Source organism: Onychomys torridus, chromosome 3 (genome assembly GCF_903995425.1).
Source record: "Onychomys torridus chromosome 3, mOncTor1.1, whole genome shotgun sequence".
NCBI classification, from domain to species: domain Eukaryota; kingdom Metazoa; phylum Chordata; class Mammalia; order Rodentia; family Cricetidae; genus Onychomys; species Onychomys torridus.
In genome coordinates this window covers 145808462-145834162 of record NC_050445.1, presented here as the reverse complement: position 1 = coordinate 145834162, position 25701 = coordinate 145808462, and the positions used below count along the sequence as shown (strand labels likewise).

At 43.1% G+C, this 25701-nt stretch overlaps 1 protein-coding gene across 2 annotated transcripts in view; it reads right to left on the bottom strand.

The window, feature by feature from the left end:
* Borcs5 (BLOC-1 related complex subunit 5) overlaps nt 1–25701 on the bottom strand; it is a 72317-nt gene that overhangs the window by 5780 nt on the left and 40836 nt on the right. For both annotated transcript variants that reach the window (XM_036182324.1, XM_036182323.1), the window contains one exon: nt 21271–21428. In XM_036182324.1, the coding sequence (XP_036038217.1) occupies nt 21271–21428 (158 nt within the window). The remainder of the gene's footprint in view (nt 1–21270; nt 21429–25701) is intronic.

The window sequence follows — 25701 nt, the reverse complement described above, 5'->3', positions numbered from 1 at the left end:
TGAAATATGGCATTCAGGGTAACCTGAATCAGTGTTCCCAGACCAGTCACAAATTTTGGGCTTCCGAATAAACTATCTTATTCTCTGAGGTGAGAGCTAAGTTTTTACACGATCATAAAATAAATCCCCAAGGAGTGTGTCTCTGTTTTGTTAAACATCAAATGACTGGTTGTGTGTGTGTGTGTGTGTGTGTGTGTGTGTGTGTGAAAGCAGCAGGGAGCAATGCAGACACTGGAAATGGGCCTCTGACCTGGAGAGAAGACCAAAGGACTGCCTGGAATAGGTTCCATCCCTTCAGAGGAACTAGGGAACCATGGACACAAAGAGCCGGAGGGGCACGGGGTGGGCATGCTTGGGGAAGAGGCCAGCGGAGGATGCTACCACGGAGCTGCACTGACTGAGCCCCTGGAGCCTCGCCACAGTGAGAGCAGCAGCAGGCCGTGCTTGCTTTTCATTTTGTTGCTTTTATGTGTTTATGGGGTGTGTGTGTGTGTGTGTGTGTGTGTGTGTGTGTGTGTTTGAGTGTGGGTGTGGGTGTGCCATGGGACACGTGTGGTCAGTGGACAACCTCAGGCATCACTCCTCACCTTCACTTGGCTAGTCTTTGTTCTGCTGGGGACCCCAGGCTGGGTGCCTGTAAGCCTCTAGGACTCCCCTGCCTCTTCCTCCCACCTCACCTGAAGGTGCTGGAACTACAGACATGCACGGTCACACCTGGATTTCTCTGAGTTCTGGGGATCAGAACTCAGGTCCTCTGCTCAATTTTCAAATCACTCTGCAGACCTAGGGCTCCAGGCTCACCAATGTCCTTTGTCTCTGGGTAGTTCCTGTTGTCAGATGTACAGTGGCCACTGATGGTTCCTGTGTCCAGTGTGCTTACCCATCAGGCTTCAGGAGGGGCCTGCTCCAGTGAGGAACATAGGTGCCTTTAGAGTCCTGGCTGAAATTCCCAATGGTTCACCTTCCACACCTGGACAGAGCTCAACTGGAGGCTTCAGTTATTTAACAGCTCTCAGCCTCAGCTTCCTCATCCCTCCACTGGCGATGGTAAGAGTCCTGCCCTAGAGTGCTGACAGAATGTAGGCAATGTCTAGAAGAGGCAGAAAACAAGCTAGATAACTGATCATGTGAACTGAACAGGAACACAGTCTAGAAATCTAGACTGGAAAGCATTGCTAAAGGGAAACATGGTGTGCAACCGAAGGGTACAGAGACACAAGTGTCCTTGTTGCAAAGGTGGAGGTGCTGTGTCTCATCTCCAAGGCCAGAGCCACAATCACACACAGTGCACAATCACACTACAATTTCCCACTGTGTGTCGCCCAAGACTTTATCTTTGTCGTGAACTTCTGACCTATGAAATCTTACAACTTGTTCCCTCCAAGTTTCCCAACAGAGCTAAATTCTCTCACACCACCAGAGAAGCCGACTTCTAGTTACCCACAAGTCCTTCCTGTCCTTTCTTCGTTATCTGTTTGGAGTACCAGGGAGGGGACCCACGACCCAGGCTGGGCACATGCTCTGGCCCTGGCCCCAAGTCTTTTTAGCTGCTGTTTTCAGCTAGGAATATAAGTGACTCTTACAACTACTTGGTCAGACCCAACAGGATAGTAATAAAAATATGATGTGAGTACACACGAGTACATGTGTTTTTAGAAATATTTTGTCAGTACTAGGTAGTGAACACAGGGCCTCATACATGCTATGCAAACCTGAGCCACACCCCAAGCCCTTAATAAGACATTTTGAAAACATGCCAGGCATGGGGACACATACCTTTAATCCCAGCACTAGAGAGGCAGAGGCAGGCAGGTGTCTGAGTTCAAGGCCAGCCATTGACATAGTGACACCCAAAACAAAAGCAAGTTTTTATTTTTCTCCACTACTTAAGTGGAAAGGAAATGTGAGCTGAATATTGTGGTATACATCTGTACTCTCAGCACCGAAAAGATAAGAAAACTGGCCAAGCTCAGGAGACTGAGGCTAGCCTGGGCAGCATAGCAAGACCTTATCTCAAAATAAAAACTGCTTTATGGGCTTAAGTAAGAAAATATGAAAAAAATGTCTGTTTTCCTCATCCTTTAAAAGTAATGTTTTAAAAAGTAACATTCAGCTTTTATTGTGACATCTCTGTTAACTTCAGCCTCAAGGTTAATTGTGACTTGATCCCAATAGATAGTTTACCTTCTCTGCACATCAATCCTATTTCCTGGGGCTGGAGAGATGGCTCAGAGGTTAAGAGCACTGGCTACTCTCCTGGAGGTCCTGAGTTCAATTCCCAGCAACCACATGGTGACTCACAACCATTTATAGTGAGATCTGGTGCCGTCTTCTGGCCTACAGGCATACACTCTGGCAGGATACTGCATGCATAGTAAATAAATAAATAAATCTTAAAAAAAAATAAAGACAATGTATAAGAATGCTTTTCTAAAAAAAAAAAAAAAAAAAAAAAAAAAAAAAAATTCTATTTCCCAAGAAGAACACATTAGGAACACGGCTTTAGGAAGCAACAGGCTGGGGGACAGGACCAGCAGCTGCCTGTCATGTTTCCAATTCCTCTTCTATCGCAGCCTTGTTCCCTCTCTGAATGGATAATGCAAGAACATTCAGGGGTGCGTGATTCTGCTCTTTTCCTGAAGAGCTAAGTGGGAAAATGACAATAACTCATTTGGTGAATTCTGAGGTCATTAACGGTCTATTGGGACCTGGCTATGACCAGATTTGTCTATTTGGCAATGGGCACTGTCAACACAAAACAGCTTTTACCTCAGAGTTTGTTCTGGAGCCAAATATGAGTGACTGTGGCCTGAAAACAGATTCAGGTTACCCTAAATACAGTGTTCTACTGTGGTAATCATCTCATGAAGTTTTTATAGTTAAAGGCAACAGAAAATTGTAAGTCAAGACACTTCTCAAAAACATTGGTGGGAACATCAGGCAGGCTGCTATGACAAAGTGGGAAAACCTCTCCCAGAGGCCTCAGATGCTCTCTGACATTCTTAGCATCCAGGTTAGTAGAAGCTAGTGGTCTGTTAATTTATTGCCACAAGAAACAGAAATCAGAAGTCACAGATGTAAACTGTGCTACTTATATGGCTTTCAGGAATCAGTCTTGGCTTTTCCTTTCTAAAATGAGGAGTATATCACAGGAGTGATATTAAAGTTATAAATGAGGGCTGGAGAGATAGCCCAGTGGTTAAGAATGTACTGATCTTCTAGAAGACCCAATGTTAGGCGCACAACCATCTGTAACTCCAATCCAAGTGGATCCAATGCCCTTGGCCTCAGAGGGCACCCATGCTCACATGTGCATGCCCACTCATAGGCGCACGCGCACGAGCGAGCACGCGCACACACACACACACACACACACACACACACACACACACACAATCAAACCTTTTAAAAAGGTGCAAATGAGATGATATATGCAAGTGTGACTTGTAAACAGAGGCATAAACTGCAAGGTCATATTATTACAACAAGTCTCACTGGATGGGCAAGTATGTTTGGAGATTTGTTCTTCATAGCATTCAAAAGCAATTTCACAAATTATATGACCACATTCAAAGAAAACTGCTTTAACACTGACCTTCTTCAGTGCATCTACTCTGAGCTGAAAGCAGTTAGCATAGCTACAGGAATTAGTACTGCCCTGCAGGCAGAATATGGAGGTGTAATTACAGCCTAGTCATTTCCTCAAAGAAGACAGAAAGAGCCAGTAAGCCCATGAGAAGATGCTGATGTCTCTAGTCATTTAGGAAAGGAACATCAAAGCAGAGAAAGACTACTTCTCATCCAGTAGGAGGCCTCAAATCAAAAGACAGACAACAGCAAGTGTGTTGGGGCCCATGTAGGTGTCCTGGTGGTTTTGCCCAGCAGGGCTGCATAAGAAGATGATTGGACCACAGGCCTGAGTACCAGGTGTTTGGAAGGGTCTACACTTGGCTGTATCTAGCAAGGGGGAGGTCCTTTGCTCCTCCCCTTGGCATTGTTATAAAAAGCGCTTTGGAATGAAGTTCTGGGCCTGGTGGATAAGGACCCAGGCCCTCCCAATGCGATCCTGTGTTTCTGTCTTTCCTCTCGTCGTCATCTAGGTCTCTCTTTCTAGCTAATATTTCTCACTTCTCCCCACTCAGGAGTTTCCTGGGACGTAAAAGTGGCAACTGGTCCACCACACAAGTGCCAGCAATGGTGTGGAGAGCTTCTCTAACAGTAGGCATTCAAACTGGTACAGAGAGCTATCACTAGCCAGCCTTCAACTCAGGAAAATACAGGAGGAAAACAAAATCTGCAGAAATGCCTGACTTCCTATGTCAGTGTTCACAATATCATTCTTCACAGTAGCAGACACAGAAATAACCCAAGTGTCCTTCAGTATAGGAAGGGAGAGTCAAAATGTAGTATGTCCATAGAACAGAGTATCATTTGGCCATGAAGTCAAATGAAATGTAAAACTATAACTCGGATAAAGTTCAGAAGTGTCACCCTAAGTGAAGAAAGCATGCACACATGGTCCCATATCATAGTATTCCTTTCACATGTAAGGCCTCAAATGGTCAATCAATAGAGAAGACTGTAGAAGAGGTGCCAGGTAGTGAGACAGTGAGTGGAAGTGACAATGTGTGTCCCTTTCTGGGGTATGACAAGTGTTCTGGGATTACTTGTGTTAGTTACAGAATCTTTCACTTACACTAAAGACCACTCACTGAACTGTACCCTGAAAATGAGTAAGCTATGGGACTCAGATATGAGTCTTAAGAAATAAACAAACCCAATACCTGAACTTCTTTCCACACCTATAATAGCACCAAGCAACCCCCTGAGGGTGTTCTTAAATCTGATTGGGGGGGGGGGCTGTCCTGACACTGGACTCCAGGTGGTCACTTGCAAAGGTTCAGAGTTCACAATGATGAAACCTCTTTGGCAATCCTAAACTAAACACTGTCCAGTGGGCCTCAAACAAACCACTGCAGACAGGGAAAGCATTACAAACCCAAGGTAGACACCCAGGCCACAAGAGCAACCATCCAAGGGAAAAGTTGGATGTCCAGCCCCATGCTTTACTGTGACAATAACAAGCCACAATGAAGGACTTGACGCACCCTCACCACCCCTTCGTGTTCTGAAATTGACTCATACTGGCCACATTCTTTTATTTTTCAATAAAAACGAAGGATTCCTAAGGAGTACAGCATGACATTCTGACGTCTGTAACACAGCAAGGGTTCTGGCAGGCCATTTCTCTAAGCTCCTGACTGGAGGCACCTTTAAGGTGTGCATTCTACACCCTGGTGATTAGGCTCCTTACGCCAGCTTCCATCCATTAGCTGTCTCCACTTCAGAGACTAGGCAACCCTGTTGTCACTCAAAGCTGGCCCATTCTGGCCCATCATCACTCTTGCCTCCTGTCACACGTCCACATCTTGATGTCGAGTGGGGATTCAATCAAAAGGCTCAACCCTGAACCTTTCAGGGTCACCTCAGTGTTCTCTGGCCTCTTCCATTCCCACAGAGGACTCAGCATTCTCCACAGGAGTCTTTTCTGGATGACTCTCTCTTGCATAATTGACAATGAATACAAGTTTTCATTAATTATACCACAGGCTGAATGGCACCAGTTACCACATGCTGGTATTCTGAAGTGGCCCTGTTTCCCGGTAGGAGAGTTTTGAATAGGCTGCACGGACAGCTTTCAGAATAAACTCCAGTCATTCATTCTCATACGTATACTAGAACTCTGGAAATTAGACAACGAAACCCCATCACAGCAAATGGCAGTTGACGTACAGAAAACAAAACACACTGTAGGGACTGCATCTTTTGGTAATCCACAGATTGACTTGGAAGGTGGAGCCCAGTATACAACATTCATTATTTTAACAACCGTGATGAGATACTCTGCAAGTTACAGCTCCTGTCCCCTGAGTGTCCGCTAAACAGCAGACACTGCTGTACACTCTATATGCCTTTCTTTTGTCCCATGACAATCCTCAAGGAACTCTCATTTTTCTGCTAAAGATGGGAAGTTGGAGCTCCTGAGAAGACAAAAAATGTGCCCAAGGTCACCCAGCTAAATCAGTAGAGCCAAGATTCACAAACAGACACCTCCACTTCATTTCTACTCACTCCTCTTTTCTACAGAACCATTGATTCAGATGTTAGCTTATTTTAATTAAATCCATACCCATTGAACGAGGTTTGTGATGCCTTTTCAAACCCCATAATGGATGAATTTTCAAGTAAAGTAAGAAAATACTTGATTTCTAATATAAACACCAACATTTACTTTTTAAAAAACAAAAGCAATACATTCCCAGAGTCAGTGTGGATATTGACAAAGCAAATCTGAGGAACACTGCAGGGCTAGCATCTCTTTACACACTGTACACTTTGATAGGCCTCAGGGACCTCATGACAAAGCACAGGAAAACTGAGAGCCCTCAAGATGTCACAATCCCATCCTTCCTCTTAAAGAGGAAGCCTGCTCCAGAGTGGTAGGCCCCTTGTTTCATGTCACACAGCTGGTATGGGCAGCCAACACCCAACTCCAGATGTCCTGACTTCAAGAACCACCACAGCATAGTCCATAGTTAAGCCTGCTGGTCACATTTTCTTTTCCATAATTTGTTCTGCCTTGCAACTGAGTTATAATTGTATGGGATCTAATATTAAGTTTCTTAGGACACCATTTCTAGCTATAAGGGAAACAAAAATCTATTGTTAAAGAAAGTCAAAGACCAAACAACACTCTCAACAAATGAACATCTCTGTATATGTTAGGAGAAGGAGGGCACTCAGGTGAGCCAAGGTCTGTATTAGAAAGCTGCTTGCTGAGCAGAGCTCTGGCCACTTCCTTCTGCATTACGTAAACCTTCTCCTTGGGCTCCCTATTGCCCTGCCACTTCCTGTTGCACCAGCGCAAACAATGGGCAGACTGTCGCCAATGTTTCCATTAATTACACCACAGGCCGGGCGGCACTGATTATGGCATACTGGACATTTTGAAATGGCCCCATTTCCTTTGTGCAAATACTCCATCCAAGTGTCTCAGTAGAGGAACACATTTTACTCATGTCTTTGAGAGAATAAGGAGATACCAGCAGCTGGGGAATCCAAACGGTAGCATCACTCTGTTCCAATCATTCATTTATGGCTTGCCCAGATTCTCCTTACGCTGGCTTCCCTTCTGCATCATGTCTAGCTAGGAAAGAAATCTCAACACCTTAATCAGTCAGTTCCCCAAACAAAACATGTTAAAAATCAGGCAGATCATGCCCCCTAGCCTGGGCTTTAAAAGGTACAAATAGCATCAAGTAAGAAAAAAAGTGTGGGAGCAAGATAGAAGATCAGACAGACAGGCAGGCAGGCAGGCAGGCAGGAGTTGTAGGCTCAGTGCAAGTCTCAGAGTCTCACTCCATACTACTGTTCTTAGCTGAGGCCATAAGTCTGAGACCCTGGGGGTGGAGGGCTGATGCTAAGTCCTGGGCCCCAAAGGCCAGAGAAAGAATTGGAGGAGACAGTCAGACAGATGAAGACCCCCAAACATGCAGAGTGTCATTTTCGGACTCCTTGTTCCAAGGTCTAAGATGAAAGGAAAGTAGAAGTCTGAGTTAAGTAACACTCTGGTATTTTTATACCAGTGCTGACGTCTATATACAGTGGCAAACTGGATTAGCTAAGTGCTCTGTAATCCTTTACTGAGGCTCCCACACTATGAGCACTGCCCTGTGACCCAGAGAGTAGACCTCAGGTCACTAAACTCCTCTACCATCGGCCTGAAGAATGAACCTGAATGTTCAACACGGGATGGTGACCACTGACTAAGGATTTAGTATGCCACCCTTGCCAGCAGCCAGGAGCTTCTGTACAGTAACTGGATGGCTGCTCATGAGCTGGGAGCCTCATAAGTTCAGAGGCCCATATCATTCCCTACTCAGTAGAGGTAATTATGCAGCATCACTGTGAAATTGATCCAGGGAACACTTTCCTGGCACTAAGGAAGAGACAAGGACTTCCTTCTAATCAGGGAAAGTAGGATGGTTTTATATGGCTAGGCTGGTAGCCTCATGGAAAACAGGTGCAGCAGAGAGGTAGGGCATGGATTACCCTAGCAGCATGGATGTAACAGAAGGCATAGAACAGAAGTGGAGGCTGGCCAGCAGCCTGAATTTGGTGGATTTGGGAGACCTCAATTCTGACCATTACACATTAGATGGAAAGCAGGTGAGTATCTGACTACAGAGAATCTAAGTCTTAGCAAAAAGAAAAGAGAAAGAAGCACAGGGGCTATGGTACTCTGGGATGCAGGAAGAAGCCATCTTGGAAGCTGCATTCTAACGTCTATGGAATACCATTCTGCATTCCCTCTCTGTGTGCCTGGCTGCATTTGAGATAAATGAGTTTTATTCCAGAAATCATAGTTTTGTTTTCAGACCTCCTGTAGGATCCTTTGTTCTGATCTACATACAGTTCAGCTGTCACCAGACCTTCCTACATGGGCAATTTCCAGGAGTGACGTAGTCTGCCCTGAGACAAGCAAGCAGCTCTCCTAACCAGTGTGCAGAGTGTGAATTGTGGAGTCCCACCAAAATGTCAACCAAGCCTTATGGTATTTGCATGCAGTCTGTCAGCATGGGCAGAAGCAAATCAACTTGGGGGCCAGCCCCTGAAGAGATCCTTTAGGAATCTTCGAGGTCTAGAAGAAGTAGGAGATACTTTTCTAAAGAGTGTTATAGGTCTGCAAGTATCCTCCCAGCAACAAAGGAGACTTCAGAATGTGCAGAAGGTTCAACAGTGAAAAAACTGGCAAGGAGTAGACTCCTGGGCATTGACTGACATTGGTCAACAAACCTGGTGACTTTCAAGTAGAGATAGTTCTAGGTCTTCTGATGCTCTCTCTATCAGCTAGGAGGTCTACAGAGGTTTCCTTCCAGGAAGGCCTACCCAGGCCACTCTGTCTACAACTTATAGACCACTGACAGTGCATGGCTCCCCTTTATTTTGTAATTGTTAACCTTCATCTTCTTACATGCTATCTACTTTCCTCCCCAGGTGGAGTTCACTATGACCTGACACTCTGAGTCTGAAACTTTGCAACATGTATACTGTAGGAGTGGAAGTCCAAAGATGACACAGATGCTCCAACTACATATCAAAGTTGAGTCTAACCATGAGCACACACCCATTCCCAGGCTCCTGTAATTGAGTTCAAGCCAGAGCTTTGTGAAACTGGTAGGCTCAGCCCATAAGGCCCTCCCAGTCTTTGCCATTCCATGATGTTCTGCCAGGTAGATGCTGTAGAGATCACAAAGACGTAAGGAACCCGAAACCTGAACTCAACAGAGAGCCATCTGCTAACAAGAAAGATTTACTCTGGACATCAGCACAAGCTACACTCCTGTAACGTCTGAAAGATTACCCAGGCCAGGTATATTTCCAGCTGCAGCCTCGCCGCCCAGCCCTGACCCAACTCTCAAAACTGTTCTTTGCCCTGCCAGAATGAGAAAGCTTATCAATTTGTTGGAAGGAGTAACCGGGACTCTAGGAAGCTGTTCACTGAACTGGACGCATCATTTCCTACAAGCCAGGCATTATTTTAGGCATTGCAGCAGTGAGTCAGCTTCCCATCACTATACAAGACGAACCCTCATAGAACCAGCTTAGATGTTTATACTAGTCTTTAAATTTGTGCCACAGAAACTTGTAAGACAGACAGGGGACGTGGAGTTTTCTGGAAATGCTTCGCTTCCCGAAACAAGGCTGGCATATAGGAGCTTGTGGAAGAAGACAGCTATTTACTTGTGGCTGGGAAGCAAGATGTTAACACTGCACAGGTTGGGGTTTCTTTCAAGGGTTTGGCACCCAGGAACAACCTGGGGATCTGCTTTCTGGGTGGCTCTACCACCTCCCAATGGTGTGACCCTGGGGAGCAGACCATTGATACACAGGCCTTAAATGGGTGACATTTAAGATCTAAACTATTGTAGCACTAATGTCCAAATTTGCTAATATTCCTTATTATTTTAATAAAGACACGTAGGACAGGGAAGATCTTTTCTAGGCCCCAGTTCCATTTCTATAAACTAAGTGTCCTTAATACTACCCACCCACCCACTAGTTTATAGACTGCAGGCATTTTCTGGGGTCCCTTGCAGGAGGAGGCTACCCCCAAAGCCTGTAACACTGCCCAGTCTGTGGTGGAAGGAGACAGGTCTAGAGCCTGGCACATGTGGCTAGCACCAGGAGAGCTGACAAAGCAGCTGTCTAGGGCCACATCTGGGGCAGACACACTGGCAGTAAGTAGGGCTGCTCACACATACTCAAAAGCCAGTGTCCAGAATGTAAAGGGAATTAAGTCTCAAAGCAGGAGCAGTCAAATAACCAGGCTGTGCTCATGCCTAGCCAAAAAACACAAGCCTACATTTCCAACAGGCAAGTAATAAATTTGACTCGGCCCTCTTCCAGGATTTCTGTCTTGGCAGGACAGGGATGGTAGAACAGAGCACGGGGCCAGGCCTGAGGAAGCACTGCACAGCATGCCTTACTGCCAGAACTGGAGTGAGCCCACTCTCTCATCTACATTTCCTGCTGCCCAAGGGACCAGCTATATTTCTTATTGCAAAGAAAGGTTGCCCAGAGGATAAGTGGTGGTGGTGGTGGGATATAATTACACTGCATAGTCTCAACCTGAAATTTATATCAGAGTAATGTGTGAAACAGAAAAAAAAATGTGAACTTTCCTGTAAATGCTTTGTCTAGATATTTCAACAAAAAGAAGCCAGCCATCTAGCACTCTCAACCCATTTTATAATTTCAGGTCAAGAAAGCAGAAATGGATGCCAGAACATGTTCAAAGCAGGGACAGGAATCAGCTGATGTTGTGTGAAAGAGATTCAGTGCACAGTGGCAGACAGAGTTGCCTGGCCAGTAGTTCATGCTACTCAGACTGTGAACTGAAGGCACAGAGGGCGAGCAATAATGCCAGCTTAGAAGAGGGTTCTCTGCACTGTGGGAACCACTCTTACTTGTGACCAGTCTTTACCCTGCAAGGACACATAGTACAGGCAGTCAGCTCACTGCAAATGGCCACAGCCAGGTCTCCATTACAGAGGAAACCCCTGAAGGCTCCCATTACCCACACATGCCCCATATCCTGGGTGTAGACTCAGACATGGCAGTTCCTACATATTCCTTCACACATCAGTTGAGTGTCCACTGTGTGAAAAAAGAAAGTAACTAAAAGTGGGGTGAAGGATTCCAGACAATGAGAATATAAGTGTGTGTTTCCCTCATATGAAATGTCTGTACTCAAAGTACTTCAGATTTGGGAGGGCTTTTTTGGAGTTTGGAATATTTGCATAGACTTTACCATTTGCACACCCTTGAACCAGTAATCTGAAATTGTAAATGCTCCCAAATCTAATGCTGTTTGCTTCTCATGTCAATGCTCAAAAAGTTCCCTCTTTTGGAGTATCTTGGATTTAAACAGTGGGTTGGGGATGCTTACCTCACAGGAGAAAGAGTGGAAAGGAGTAGCAGCAATCAGAAGACCCATCAGTCAGTAAAGAACTTGCCATGCAAACATGATGCCCTGAATCTGACCCCCAACCCACATTTTTAAAAAGCTGGGAATGCTGATGTTGGCTTGTAATTGCAGCACTACAGAGACCCTTGGGGTTTGCCAACCAGCCTAGCTTAATCAGTGAGATCCAGACCCTGTCTCAAAAAACAAGAGAAACACCTAAAGTTGACTTCCAGCTTCTGTACACATGCACACATACATGTACACACATATACACCAATTCATCTTTTAATATCACTTTAGTCATTAAGTAATAGAAAAGTCTTGGGCAAGTCCCAAGTGAACTTTAAGGACTAAGGTTTCTTGATCTGTGCAGTGAGTTAGAAACTTCAGGGTCTGTTTCCAATCTATGTATTCATGTGGCTTGAGCAGGACTGAAACTCTTTCTTCACCAAAACTCCTTCCAATGTGTCTCAGCATCCTACGCTAATAGGATTTATTATTGCCAATGCACCTAAGAATTAAAAACACAGGCCTTACCAGAATCAGACCAGAGTTTATTCTTAAGGTCTTTAAACAAGGAAATAATAGATTAACTGCAACAAAATATGCCTAGTAGCTTTATCCTAGGTAAGAAGCTATGAAAATGTGTCCAGGGACAACAGCTAAGTAGAAATGTGACCAAATCATGACCCAGATCAGTGTGACAGGAGAAGCTCCATTGTCTCACCTGCATCTTCTGCCACTTGCCTCCTCCCTAGTTCCTCATGTTGCTAAACATTCCTTCCCTGGGAGAGACAGAAGCCCTGTGAACAGCATCTACCCCTCCTCCTAAAGTCCTAAGGACAAATCTGGATATGATTCCACCAAAGTTCACCCAACAAGCTTATTAGGCTTCCTGACAGAGCATGGGTGAGGCGTTATAGGCAGGACAGAAGGCCATACTCAAAGGTCTACACCCAGCATGGACAATGGCTTCCCCCCAGGGCTGCATAAATGGAACCTGCTCTCCTCATCATTCCGCACCCATATCCTTTAAGCCCTACCTTCGAGACCATGGGCAATTAATGCAGAATTGCATGCACCTGGTTGAGAGTAGTGGCTGGATCCTCAGGTGAGGATCCCATGACCCTCTCCACTCCCTCCTTTTATGAGGGAAGGGAAATACAGCCAACAGGCACAGCTGTGATGGTCTTTTGCAGTCGGCCCAGCAGAATGCCCAAAGATGTGGCAGCTTTGACTGGAAGGAATAGTCTTGTTCAACCCCTATCCCCAAGGAAAAACACACTAGTTGGCAAGCAATCTTCTTTTTTGCTTTTCAGTAAACCTGAATTTCAAAAATCAATGTAGCCTAAAATGCAAAGTGTCTGTCGCCTTCAATCTTTAACAGAAAAGACAAGAGACCAAGAAAATGTCCAAAAGTGATCAGAAGGATGTGTCCACTGCTTAGAAGCCAGGGACCACTACTTTACCTCCATCTATTTCCACATCTCCAGGAGACCCAAGCTTCCTAGGGAGTAAACCAGTTCGCTATTCATAAGCATTACTAGAATCAGACCAAACAGATAAATTAACTACAAAAATTCCAAAAATCACATATTTCTGGCATGAGAGAAATCACTCAGGGTTTGTGGAAAACCACATTCCACAGAAAATATCTGCCTTGTAACTATCCAGGTCTTTATCACATGGGTTATTGAGGGCAGGGTTCTGAATGGGCCGGTACTTAGCCTACTACTAGAATCAAGAAACTTCACATGAGGAATTCATGGCAAGTCAGGCCTTTCTCTGTCACCACACATACTGAAGACAATGGCTGTCACTACAGTACTGACGACACAGCAGGCCCGGTTCTAGCATGGTACCGGGACTCATTTAACCTTCCTCAGAGCTGTCTGAGGCAGGTGCTGTTCTTACATCTCTGAACAGACCAGGAGCCTGAAGCTTTCAAGGATTGAGGAAAACAGTCTAAAGCAGTCTGAGGCTACACAACTGGTTAGAGACAGTGTGAGGATCAGAACCTTGCTGTGTGGCTCTAGTGTTCACAGACCCATTATGTGCAACGGCTCACAGACACAAACACCAGATTTCCAATATGGCAAATCCCAAAAAGAGAAGTAACAGCTGTAATTTTGTCAAATGCATCTCATGTGGAGTTTCCCTCTCTATACACTCTCTCTCTCTCTCTCTCTCTCTCTCTCTCTCTCTCTCTCTCTCTCTCACACACACACACACACACACACACACACACACAGAGTTAAAAACATAAAAATTCTCTTTGATATTTATTCACTTGTATTTTGATTTCAGTCACTATCTTATTTTATGACTATGGGCAAGCTGCTTTAACTGACTTCAATTTATATATCTAAATAAGGAGAGAGTAGACCAGGGGATCTCTGAGGTCCTCTCAATGCCAATGTGCTATGGTTCTTAATGCAGAAATAGGACTGTTTTATCAAAGCTCAAATCTGTTTCTTCATTGTCTCTGAAGACCCAAAGCTAATTTTCCTCTAAGACTGTCAAGCTGTCTCCCACCTGTCTACACTCATATCACAGACCTGTTTTCTCTAACATCTCACTTAGCCCCAGTTGCTCCCCACTGACAGCACTCTACTGATAGTGCTTCATTGACACTGACAGAGCTTTTATGTATTTTCATTTCCTCAGCCAGGCTGACCTTCCAGAGAATAGGGACTAGGTCACATTTCCCTATAATCCCCAAGGGACTTCCCTCTAAGTGGGTATGCCATAGTTGCTCGGCAATATTGGTTGAGTGATGGGTAGGGGGTCACCTTACAGCCAATAAGTAAACTAGTGGTCAAGGTCTACTGTCAGGCTGTTGTTGTGCAACATTTGTTTAACTCTGCAAAGATGTGTTGCATTGGTTTAACTCTGTAAAGATGTGTTAAATTGGTTTAACTCTGTAAAGATGTGTCGCACTGGTTTAACTCTGTAAAGATGTGTTGCATTGGTTTAACTCTGTAAAGATGTGTTGCATTGGTTTAACTCTGTAAAGATGTGTTGCATTGGTTTAACTCTGTAAAGATGTGTTGCATTGGTTTAACTCTGTAAAGATGTGTTGCATTGGTTTAACTCTGTAAAGATGTGTTGCATTGGTTTAACTCTGTAAAGATGTGTTGCATTGGTTTAACTCTGTAAAGATTAGTTGCATTGGTTTAACTCTGCAAAGATGTGTTGCATTGGTTTAACTCTGTAAAGATGTGTCGCACTGGTTTAACTCTGCAAAGATGTGTTGCATTGGTTTAACTCTGTAAAGATGTGTTGCACTGGTTTAACTCTGTAAAGATGTGTTGCATTGGTTTAACTCTGTAAAGATGTGTTGCATTGGTTTAACTCTGTAAAGATGTGTTGCTGTTTTACCTTACCTGCCTAAGGCACCTGAATGGTATAATTAAAAGCTGAATAGCCAATAACAAGGGAGGAGGTATAGGCAGAACTTCCAGACAGGGAAAGTAGGAGGAGGAATATTTAGGCTTGAGTGAGAAAGAAAAAGAGATGACAGGGAGATAACAGGGGCCAGACAGACAGACAGACGAGGAGGAAGCAGGAAAGCAGGATATACAGAATGAAAGAAAGGTAAAAAGCCCTTAGGCAAAATGTAGATGAATAGAAACAGGTTAAATTAAGTTAAAAGAGCTAGTGGGACAAGCCTAAGCTAAAGCTGAATATTCATAATTAATAATAAGTCTCCATGTCTTTATTTGGGAGCTGGTTGGCAGCCCAAAGAAAATGGCAACTATAAATGGTGAGCCACATGGGGCACCAACTGTTTTAATTTTGGCACACTGGCTGTGCCTTAATCTACTGCTATCTCAGCCAGCAATTGCAGTTCCACAGTTACTGGCCTGCTTCTCTTGCCTGGTGAGAATTCTGCCCCCACAGCCACTGGTCCTGTCACTGCTGCTAAATGTAGCTTTAACTAAATCCCTGTCATTTTAATTATGAATAAGACTCAAGAGTCAAAGGCTGGGGTGAAAACCTGCGAGCTCAGAGGCTGAGTAGCAACTAGCTAAACCTCTCTCCTTGCTGGCAACCACAGAAGACCTGTGCTTCTGCTTTGCCAAGCCAGAAAAGGCCTCGCCACTCCTAATCCCTCTCTACTACTTCCTGTGTGTGTCTCTCTCTCCAGGATGCCCTCTGAGGTGCTATTTCTTTCTGTCAACTAGTTGCTAACACAGCCTCCTGACCCAAGGTTAATTTTATTTAATTAACACAAATGCAAACTCGGGGTTCACAGTGTAATCAAATATCCCCCACAGGCTGTAAAGGCAGCCATCTCCTTCTTGTTCTCCCCTTTTCATGTATGTATTTGTAAACATAAATTTATCATTTAAGAGCACCACCCAATTTTCATATCAAAGGCTTATCTAAATTTGACATTGTTTTATGCGAATCAAAAATGATTACAGCTAGGTCTCCTTTTGATGTGAACCAAGTGATCATAGGGGCTGTAGCTTTACAGATGTCTGCTTAACCCACCACTGCATATTCTTAGGGTTACTAAGTTTCTACTTTTCAACACATACAGCATTATGTCACTTCTTCACACTTCCACCAAATCTTTAGGAAGCATCTGGAGTAAGTGCAGAGAGTCTGTGCTTGCTCAAAACTATGTGTTCTGCCTTATTCATGTGGAAGTGACTGATCCCAACCCTTGGGTTTTCAGGGAGCAGAAATGGATGTGTTTTAGGGGTTTGCTAACGCCCACCCGCTGAAACACAGAGGACACATGACATCACCAGTGAAATCCTGAAACTGTCACTCCCTCTGCCCTAAGAGCTGCTGGGGTGCTGCTGCTCAGCACCGTCAGAACTGGTCCTTGTTTTGTAGTAGTGCTCAGTGACTATCCCATTGACTATCCCATCTCTGAAACCCTTGGAGCCAGAAGTGTTTCAGGAGGTTTTACTGCTGTATGATCTGGGAATAGCTACATAAAGTTAATGAGATATTCTGTGGATGGGACCTAATTCTAAAAAAGAAATTTATTTATGCTTCATGTGTATCTTACACACATAGCTTGAAGATGGCTATATATGGTATTTTTAGCATGCCTGTGCAGTGTTTGTTTGCCTGTTTATAGTGCTGGGATAGAACTTAGAGCCTTGACCAGACTAGGCAAGTGCTTGTCCACAGAGCTACACCCACATCCCTCTGCCTGTGTATTGAATGTGATCATCACATTAATTCAGGTACAGAATTTTACACTGTGGGAACCTTTCAGACTTTGGAGCATTTCCGATTATGGATTTTGTGCTGGAGATGCTCACTATACTGTGACTACTCAAACTGAATCTCAAAGTTCCTCAAATAGAATTTTAAACTCAGTTTAATGTGTTTATGTGAGTACTCCAAAACACTGGTTCTCAACCCTGGCTCCATATGAAAATCACATAGAGTGGTTTTCTCTCTCTTTAAATATTGGCACCTAGCTTTCTCTTCCCTCTTGCCAAAGCCCTTAAAAGATTTTGATCTAACTAACCTATAAAGAGATTGGGCATCAGCATTTTCCAATCAGAAAGTGGTTGGTTACCCTCATAACATTCCTGTCACTATTGTACCAAGAGACATATCATCACTGGCTGGTTGGTACTATAGCTCACAAGGATCACAGCTAGGAAAACTTGATGACTGACCCCCACTCTCATCCCCCAACAGCCTATATAGCACCTCTGGCACTTCAAAAGCCAGCTACAAAGGAAGAGACTTCTAGATCGGTCCCAGCAGACAGTAAGTGACTGTGGAGCTCGTGGCTCTAAATGGGCATTGGTATCATTTCTGCTACTCCAAGGCTCATGGAACAATACAAAAGAGGTGGCAGAAAGATCATAAGAGCCAGAGGTTGGGCAGGACTGCTGTAAAACAGGGTCCTTGTGCTGCGGGCCACAGGAGGATATCATAAGAACTCAGCTGGTATGGCAAAGTCACTACCTAGAGGAATCAGGGAATTCTTCCAGAGGAAGCCAAATTCCAAGGAGTTTATGGTGTTACTTGGCTTGTTATATATCAGCTCTATTCTGTTATGAAAATCATATGTGCCTTCATAGTTTTCCCAATTGACTTTTCCCCTAGAAGGGCTAACGTGTGGACTGGACATCCACATTCCAGGAATTTGGAGAACAGCCTCAGGAAAGGCTTTCTCTGGAATCAGATATCTCCTTAGCCACTTTCAAGGACTACGGGAAGCACCCCCCAGGTGGGCGCTCAACTTCCGAGGACTAACAATAGCAGCCCATGTGCAAGTCTCCTGACTTAAATTCCACAAGGAGACACCGCTCAGGTGGGCGCCCAACTTTCAAGGACTAACAGTGATAGCAGCCCACATACAAGTCTCTTGACTTAAGGTAAATTCCACAAGGGGACACCGCCTAGGTCAGGTGGACATTAAGTGATAGCTTTACACATTTTAGCTCAGACCCTCCTTTTATATTCCAGGACTTCCAGGGCACAGGACAGAGAAGAAAAAAAAAGAGAATGGAAGAAGTAGATGGGTAAGAACTTGAGAGGAACTAACCAAGATGGGGAAGAACTAGATTGAAGGGCGACAAGAGAGAACTAGAGGAACGAGATGGAAGATGAGGAAGAGTCAGATGGAGAAGTACTAGCTGGGTAAGAACAAGCTGAAAAGGCCCTAGGTGAAGCAGAATTAAGATGAGAGAATTAAGATAGAACTTAGAGGGAGCAGTAGATAAGTATAGAGAGAAATCAGGCAAGAAAGGAGCTAGGCACGAGAACAGAACTGAAGCTGTGTAGATAGGATGTTATGCCGGAGGAATTAAAGCAAGTGGACTATGGAACTTGGTGTGCTGAGATTCTATTTCCCAAAAATAGTCCTCGCCATCAGTAGTTCTCTCTCCTGAGCCCCTGGGATGTATAACATTAAGGCTGGTCCCTCTAATATTATACAAGACCCTTGCATTCATGAATTCATATCAGCTATGGCTGCCCAAACAAGAACAAGCCAGTCAACATTCCATCATGGAATGGGGGGGGGGGGATATAAAGCCCATCTCTAGCTGAGGAGATATTGGCAACTGATGGCTCTTGGGAGAGGATAGATCACTTTTCTTCAAGAGTGTAGCTTCTGGTAGGGTTGCTCATGCTCAAGTAGATGCCCATGCATACATGGGAAGCACTAACTACGACTCAGTGGGTCAGAAGAAGAAAAAGAGGAAGAAGTTAGAAGGGATGTATATGCTGAGGGCATTGAGAGGAGTTAGGGGGAGATGGAATGGGTATAATCCAAAATACACTGCATACATCTCTGAAATTAAAGAATAAATAAAAATACTATTGAAAAATGCATTAAGACAGAAAATAGAAGGAAACTACTTGAAGAGGGTCAGCAGAGGCATGAAGATGACAAACAAGGGTAACTGAGAGATAAATATGATCAAATTATATGGTACACATTTATGAAAATGTCATAATGAAACAGATTACTCTGTACAGTGAATATATGCTAATAAGAAGCTTTACTCTTATGGGATGTTACCAGATGTTACTTAAGACAAGTGTTTTGAGGTGAAATCAGTTTGGAATGTACTGGTTGTCTTTACTGTGAGACTCCTAAGAACTTTAAATGTCTGTGATGTGAGTTTCCAAGGTGTGGTGATGAATATGTAAGAAGCTTAACCTACATGGGATGAGTTTTAGGACTTGTTTTGGAAAGGAGCCCTGTATACCAGTGCTTCCCACATCCTAGCTAATGAAGGGCAGCACTAGGTATCATTTGGCAAGCTTATTAAAAACAATGATTCATGGGCCACACCCTAGTGAGGGAGGGGAGAACACATCATCCAAATGAACAAATTGAAGTGATACTTATGCATACTCATGTTTGGGGATAAGAGCTATACGGATCATAATATAATAGAAAACTATATAATATTTGAAAGGCCAGGGCTGGGAATATAGTTAAACTGGTAGAGTACTTGCCTAGCATGCCCAAGGCCCTAGGTTCCATTCCCAGCACTGCATAAACTGGGAGTGATAGTACACACCTGTGATCCCAGCACTTAGAAAGTGGAAGCACGAGGACCATAGGTTTAGTTATCCTCAGCTATGTATCAACCTGTACTATATGATACTATATATATCAATGCCAAGCAGCAAGGAAGGTCATATTGAATAGAGCCAGATAATAGCATCTGCTAGGATTTGGACATGAAGTCTTCCTCAAAATGTTCCTATTTTGAGACTTGGGGTCCAGTATATGGTTCCAATCACTGGGAGGTAACTGGATCATGAAGGCCCTGACATAATCAGGATTAACTCCTTGGTAGGTTGATAGCTTGATGGCACATACAGGAAGATGAGGGTCTAGCTAGCTGTAGGATACAGGTCACTGGGAGCATGCACTAAAGGATGTTTTCTCCTTGGCCCTTGATATGTGCTTCTCAGCTGTCACAAGCTGACCCTTCTGCTCCACTGCATGCTTCCTGCCATGCTGCTGTGCCTTACCATGACCTAGAAACCATGGAACCACATGGCCATGTGCTGAAACTAGGTAAATTTATGCCAGGCATTTTGTGATTGTGATGTAAGTCTGACTGACCAAGTCATTTACTCATGAAAGAAAAATGCATATATTTATATCTTTCTTGAAAAATAATGCTAAATGTTGAAACCAGATACTGTAACGTGACTACTTCAGAATCTCCAAGAACAGACTGTCTTTATTACTAATTAGAAAGCAATGTGTCGTGACAGACAACCCATCTTCTCTTAGCAGAGTTGATGGGCTCACGCCAGTTGAACAAATCCAGTGGTGCCATCCTCCCAAGCAACTTCTCCTAGATAAAACTCTCAAACTTTCTTTCATATGATACTACCTCACAGCAGGAGTTTGAGTTCTTCCTTGATTGAAAATTTTAGAATGCGTATTTGCTTATTCCTCAGTGCTCTCAAAACTGTGCCATGTAATCCGCCTGGTCAATAAGTCATTTCAGTGCTCAAAGAACCTACTATGGTTATTGGTAACTACACATATGTACCATGTTTTTAAATTTATTTATTTATTGGGAGGGTCTCACATACCAAGGCTAGCTTCCAACTTGCTATGTAGCTGGGAGTGACCTTGAACTTCTGATCCTGTCTTAACCTCCTGAGCATTGGGGTCACATGTATACATCTACCACATCAGTTTACATGATCTGGGATGGGACCCCTTGCTACCCAAGCAGTCTCCCAACAAATCTGCAGCCCCAGGCTATACCATGTTCTTCGTTTATAGGCTACTTCACAGGAATGATATTGCATCTGTAGTCACAGAAACATTTAGGGCTAAAAAGGCACAATCACATGTAGCCAATAAGAACCACTGAACTTTTCATGTACTAACATAGTGAAAAGTAAGAGCAAAGAATATGTCAAGGCTCCTAAATTCAAAATAAATCATTATCTACTTTGAAAAATATAGAAATTATATATAGGAAAAAAGCTAAACACAGACATAACTAGAGCAAATTTATGATGGCAAGACTTTCTACATACTAAGACAGCTAACAGCCCCTGAGAAGTCTCATCACACTCAACCTTGCTACTATTAGGTCCGTTTCTCATGCTCAGAGAAATGAAACATGTCTGACCAAGTCAGCTGTGCAGTAGGAGTCAAACACCAGGCTGGTCTCACCTGGACCCACTTTTCACTAGCATGTCTTACTACTGCCAGGAGTCTGGGATGGCAGCCCCTCCCCCTGCCCCAGCCCCAGAGGCATTACCTCTTTGATTCGCTTGACTAGAGCATTCTGATCAAAAGCAACCGCTTCTGCACACTGGTGCAGGTGATCTTGGTACCGGAGGCAGAGCTGTAACACCTGCTGAGAGTCCAGCTTCTCCAGTTTGGCATTTGTTGGGGATGTCTGTCCACTCAAGAGCCCTTCAAAGGAGAGAGGGAAAATGAAGTGAGAATCACTACTGATAGACTTGTGACTAACCTAGCTGAGGTTCATGGAGGCAGGAAAGAGACTTCAGTTTTGCGTTTTCTGCTCTTTTATGGAACAGCCAACCACTCACTGGCTGCTCTGCCAGGTGCTGCCTCTGCATTACTCCTTAGCCCTACATTCCACTTGGGGGAGCCAGGACACAGAGAGGCCGAGTAACTTCTGATCATCGTGAAGCGATCAGTGGCTTCCCTCAGACCGTGCCCCTGGCCTTACCACACTACTCTGAAGTATTAGGAAGACATCTCTTCTTGAATGAAAAGGGTACTCTTGTTGGTTGTTTTCTTACTCTTTAGCCCTTTGGGGGCCTGCCACTCAGCTCCCAAATAAATCATATATGGAGACTTATTTTTAATTACGAATACCTGGCTTTAGCGTGGCTTATTTCTTGCCAGTTTTTCTTAATTTTAAATTAATCCATCTGTCTTTTGCCTGTGGGCTTTTATCTTTCTATTTTTGTATGTCTTTCTTTCTTAATCTGCTGTTCATTGTGTAGCTGCGTGGCTGGTCCTAATGTCCTCCTCCTCTTGCTCCTAGATCTCTTCTCTCCCAGGTTTTTTCTTTGATGAGTTCTTTCTGCCTGCCAGCCCTGTCCATCCTTTCTCCTGCCTTGCTATTGGCCATCCAGCTCTTTATTAGACCATCTGGTGTTTGAGACAGGCAAAGTAGCATAGCTTCATAGAGTTAAACAAATGCAATACAAACAAAAGTAATATATATCTTATAAAATATTCCCCAACAGGATAGAAGATGCATTTATTTAATTTTAATTCCTATTGGTCACTAATGTGGTTATCTGAGAAACTGAGAAAAATATATAAGGAAATTATAAGAATTTGATACTAAAATTAAAACAAAAGCCAGACTGCCAGCTAGTGGGCCTGAAATGCTGCATCTTTTCCTAACATTAGTTGGCTTAGCTGTAGAACATCAATATGTTCTTGATACTTTTATATTGAACCACCATGCTTTCCTATAGGGACAGAGGTCAGGGTAAAATCACTACCATCAACTTCAAGAGAAATCAGTTCAGTTACAGAGGCTACTACACTTGGTCGGAGGGCAAAGTCCTGCCTAGAACTTAAGTCTGTGGACTTTTATTTGCCAGGACAACAGTTCTGCAAGTGTGGTATCAAGCAAGCCCTCCTATATATTCTCAATAATCACTGACACTGTATCTACTGTTATTAACCTGTTAAAAGTTAAGACTGATAAAATTCTTTAGCATTAAATAGTTGCATGCTTCTTACAAATATTCTCGAAATAATAATAGCACTTCACAGATTAACATATAACCTATTTTGAGGAAAATATTTCTGTTTTCCAAAACAAAAATGTCAGAAGGGTAATACTGGTTTATATTTTCAGAAGTCTTTTGTTAGCGAAATCTGAGAGTCTGTTTAAGGGGTATCAGGGTTATTAAGAAATGAGAAAATACATTCACAAATACAGGATATGTTAAACCCAATTACAGAGTCCTTGGAAAGCTGGAGACCAATCACATGCTACTTCATATCCCATGACCTGGCCTTCACCACCCAAGAGAGAGTGTGATCCCCTACTTCTCTTCCCTTTTAAGAGGTTATGTAGGCAGACAAGAAGCACTGCCTCTATCAGGCTAGGTAGCCCCAAGTCATTGGTGGAACAGATACCCACTACACTTCTTTTTTTTGTCTAAATAAGAAGGTTCTAAATCTAATACAAAACTATATACAATAAGAATGATTATCAAGTATTGTCCAGGAGAAAGAAAGGGTAATAACATAAACAAATATGGAACTACAACCAACAAAACAACATCAAGCAAGAAACACATACTAGATGTCCAGAATGTAGGTAAATGGCAAATTACAGAGATTACTCCAATAGCTGTCCCATTCTGAAGAATATAAATCTAGTAATGATATGTTCTTAGTTAAGATATGAGTGGAATATCTTAACTGTAACCATCAAAGACCTGAGAAGCAAAATAATTTTACCTGAGTGAACAGGAAGTGCAAGCAAGCAACTTCTGAAAAATTGCAAGAAATGACAAAGACATCTGGCTGCCTGGACAGTCATCTAATGTTTCTCTACAACATCTGGGCATCTACTCTTGACTACAGGCCTAGAATACCTGACAGACCATTATCAGAAGCAGGAAATTTTGAAAGACTGTCCTACCCTGTTTTGGCAAGGTTCAGCAGTCACTATTCCTTGTGTCCTGCTCGTCCAGAATGGACAGAGTGCTTACTGTCAGCAGCCAAGGCAAGGGCAGCTCTGTGCCCAACAGGTCAATTTTGCCAAGAAGACGACAAATTCCATATGGAGTGTCTTCAATGCCCAACATCTCTCGGGAGTAGATTGGTGCTGCCAGGAGCAATCGTGTCTCAAGTCAACAGAATTCTAAGTTATTAAAACAGTTAAATGCTATATTCTTTAGGTCTATAAAGTGTTTGAATATTGTCTATCCATCTGACATATATATCTGTATATCTAGAAAACCTAACTAACATGACTATAAGTATAACAAGCATGGATAACTATTGACCTATACCCACTATAATCTTTTCAGTGTTTTGCTTAATAGAAAATGATGGATCTTCTCATCTCCTTTGCATGTAAGTTGCCATTTCTCCTCACAGAGTCTTGGGAAACTCTACTATACACTTCTAAGATTGACACTGGTTTGCACATTATTCCAAATATTATCACAAACATAGTTTGACTCCCTTTTGGGTATTGGGGATCCTGTGACATCTGCCCTCCAGTTGGCATATTCTGAGAATCACTCATTATGCCATATTGTGCTGTTCTTACACTAGAGTACAAGGAGTGTAAGATATATGATGATGGGCAAGTGCTGGGCCACCCACGCCAAAACTCATCCTATTCCCTTCCACCATCAGGCCCTTGTTATTTTTGTACATTGGAACTCAACCCAAAGTTCTTCCCCAACAGCATGATACACAGTGGGCCAATCAGCTGTGCTGTGTCAAGAATCCTCAGGCATGCTGCAGAGTGCTCACATCTTCATGGGACTCAACCCTTGGGAGGTGGAAGCATAAGGATCAGAAGTTCAAGTTCATCGTCAACTATGTAATGAATCCAAGACCAACCTGTGACACACAAGACCATGTCAAACAAAGTAATGAGTTATATGTCAGGGTAGAATTTACGTTTAAATAATTTATTTGTAAGTGGGATTTTTCTTCTTTACTTTTTATTGCAAAATTTTCAAACTATAGGAAACCAGGAAGTAAAAGAATACCCAAATACATCCAGGTTCAACAAATCAAATTTTATAATATATTTTGAACGATTAAAAAAAAAAAAAAAACAGACATTAGCCAGGTGGTGGTGGTACACACCTTTAATCTCTGCACTCAGAAGCAGAGGCAAGTGGATCTCCGAGTTTGATGTCAGCCTGGTTTATAAAGTAAGTTCCAGGATATCCAGGGCAACACAGAGAAACTTTGTCTTTGAAAAAGACCAAAGAGCCAAAAAGCCAAAAAGAAAAAAGAAAGAAAAAAAAAAAAGCAGACATCATGACACCTTACTCCATAAAAGACATCTGTCCACATACTTGTGGTTAATTCTCATGTTAAATAAAGTTTCTAATTTAGTTAGGAGCAGAGCCGCTGCTATTGGTTTTCTAGTTGTCTTCAGCTTACAACAGAGATTCACACAAAGTAGATGTTTACTGAGCCAAGACCTGGCCTGATGGACTCACTCCATTTTTAAGAGGTGGGTTTGCAAACAGCAAACACTGGAAATATTTCTTAAGAACATGTTGAAACCACTCTTTTTTACAAAATGAGGAGTGGACTCCAAGGACCAGTGAGGTAAGGATCCAGATGTTAATAGAGCCAACAAACTGCCAACTTCATGTAAAGGGCTAAGTAGAAAAATCACGCGTGTTAGAAATTTGGGGCCCATTTTTCTGAGTTCTTTTATGTTAAACATCATAAGAGTTAAAACATAAAGCATAGTACAGAGCCATGTGCTTATTAAATTAGGCCATTGCCAAACTGAATTTCTCATCCCTTAGAGCTTAGTTGTAAAATTAGAAATTAATAGTATGATGTTGGACACACATTTTTTTTTTTTTAAATGACAGAATCTAGAAAGTAGACTCTATTATTTTGGCAAAAGTTACTGGGAAGGTATAATTAAGCAACCATGCTATTAAAAAAAAAAAAAAAAGAAAGAAAGAATAGAAATCCCTAT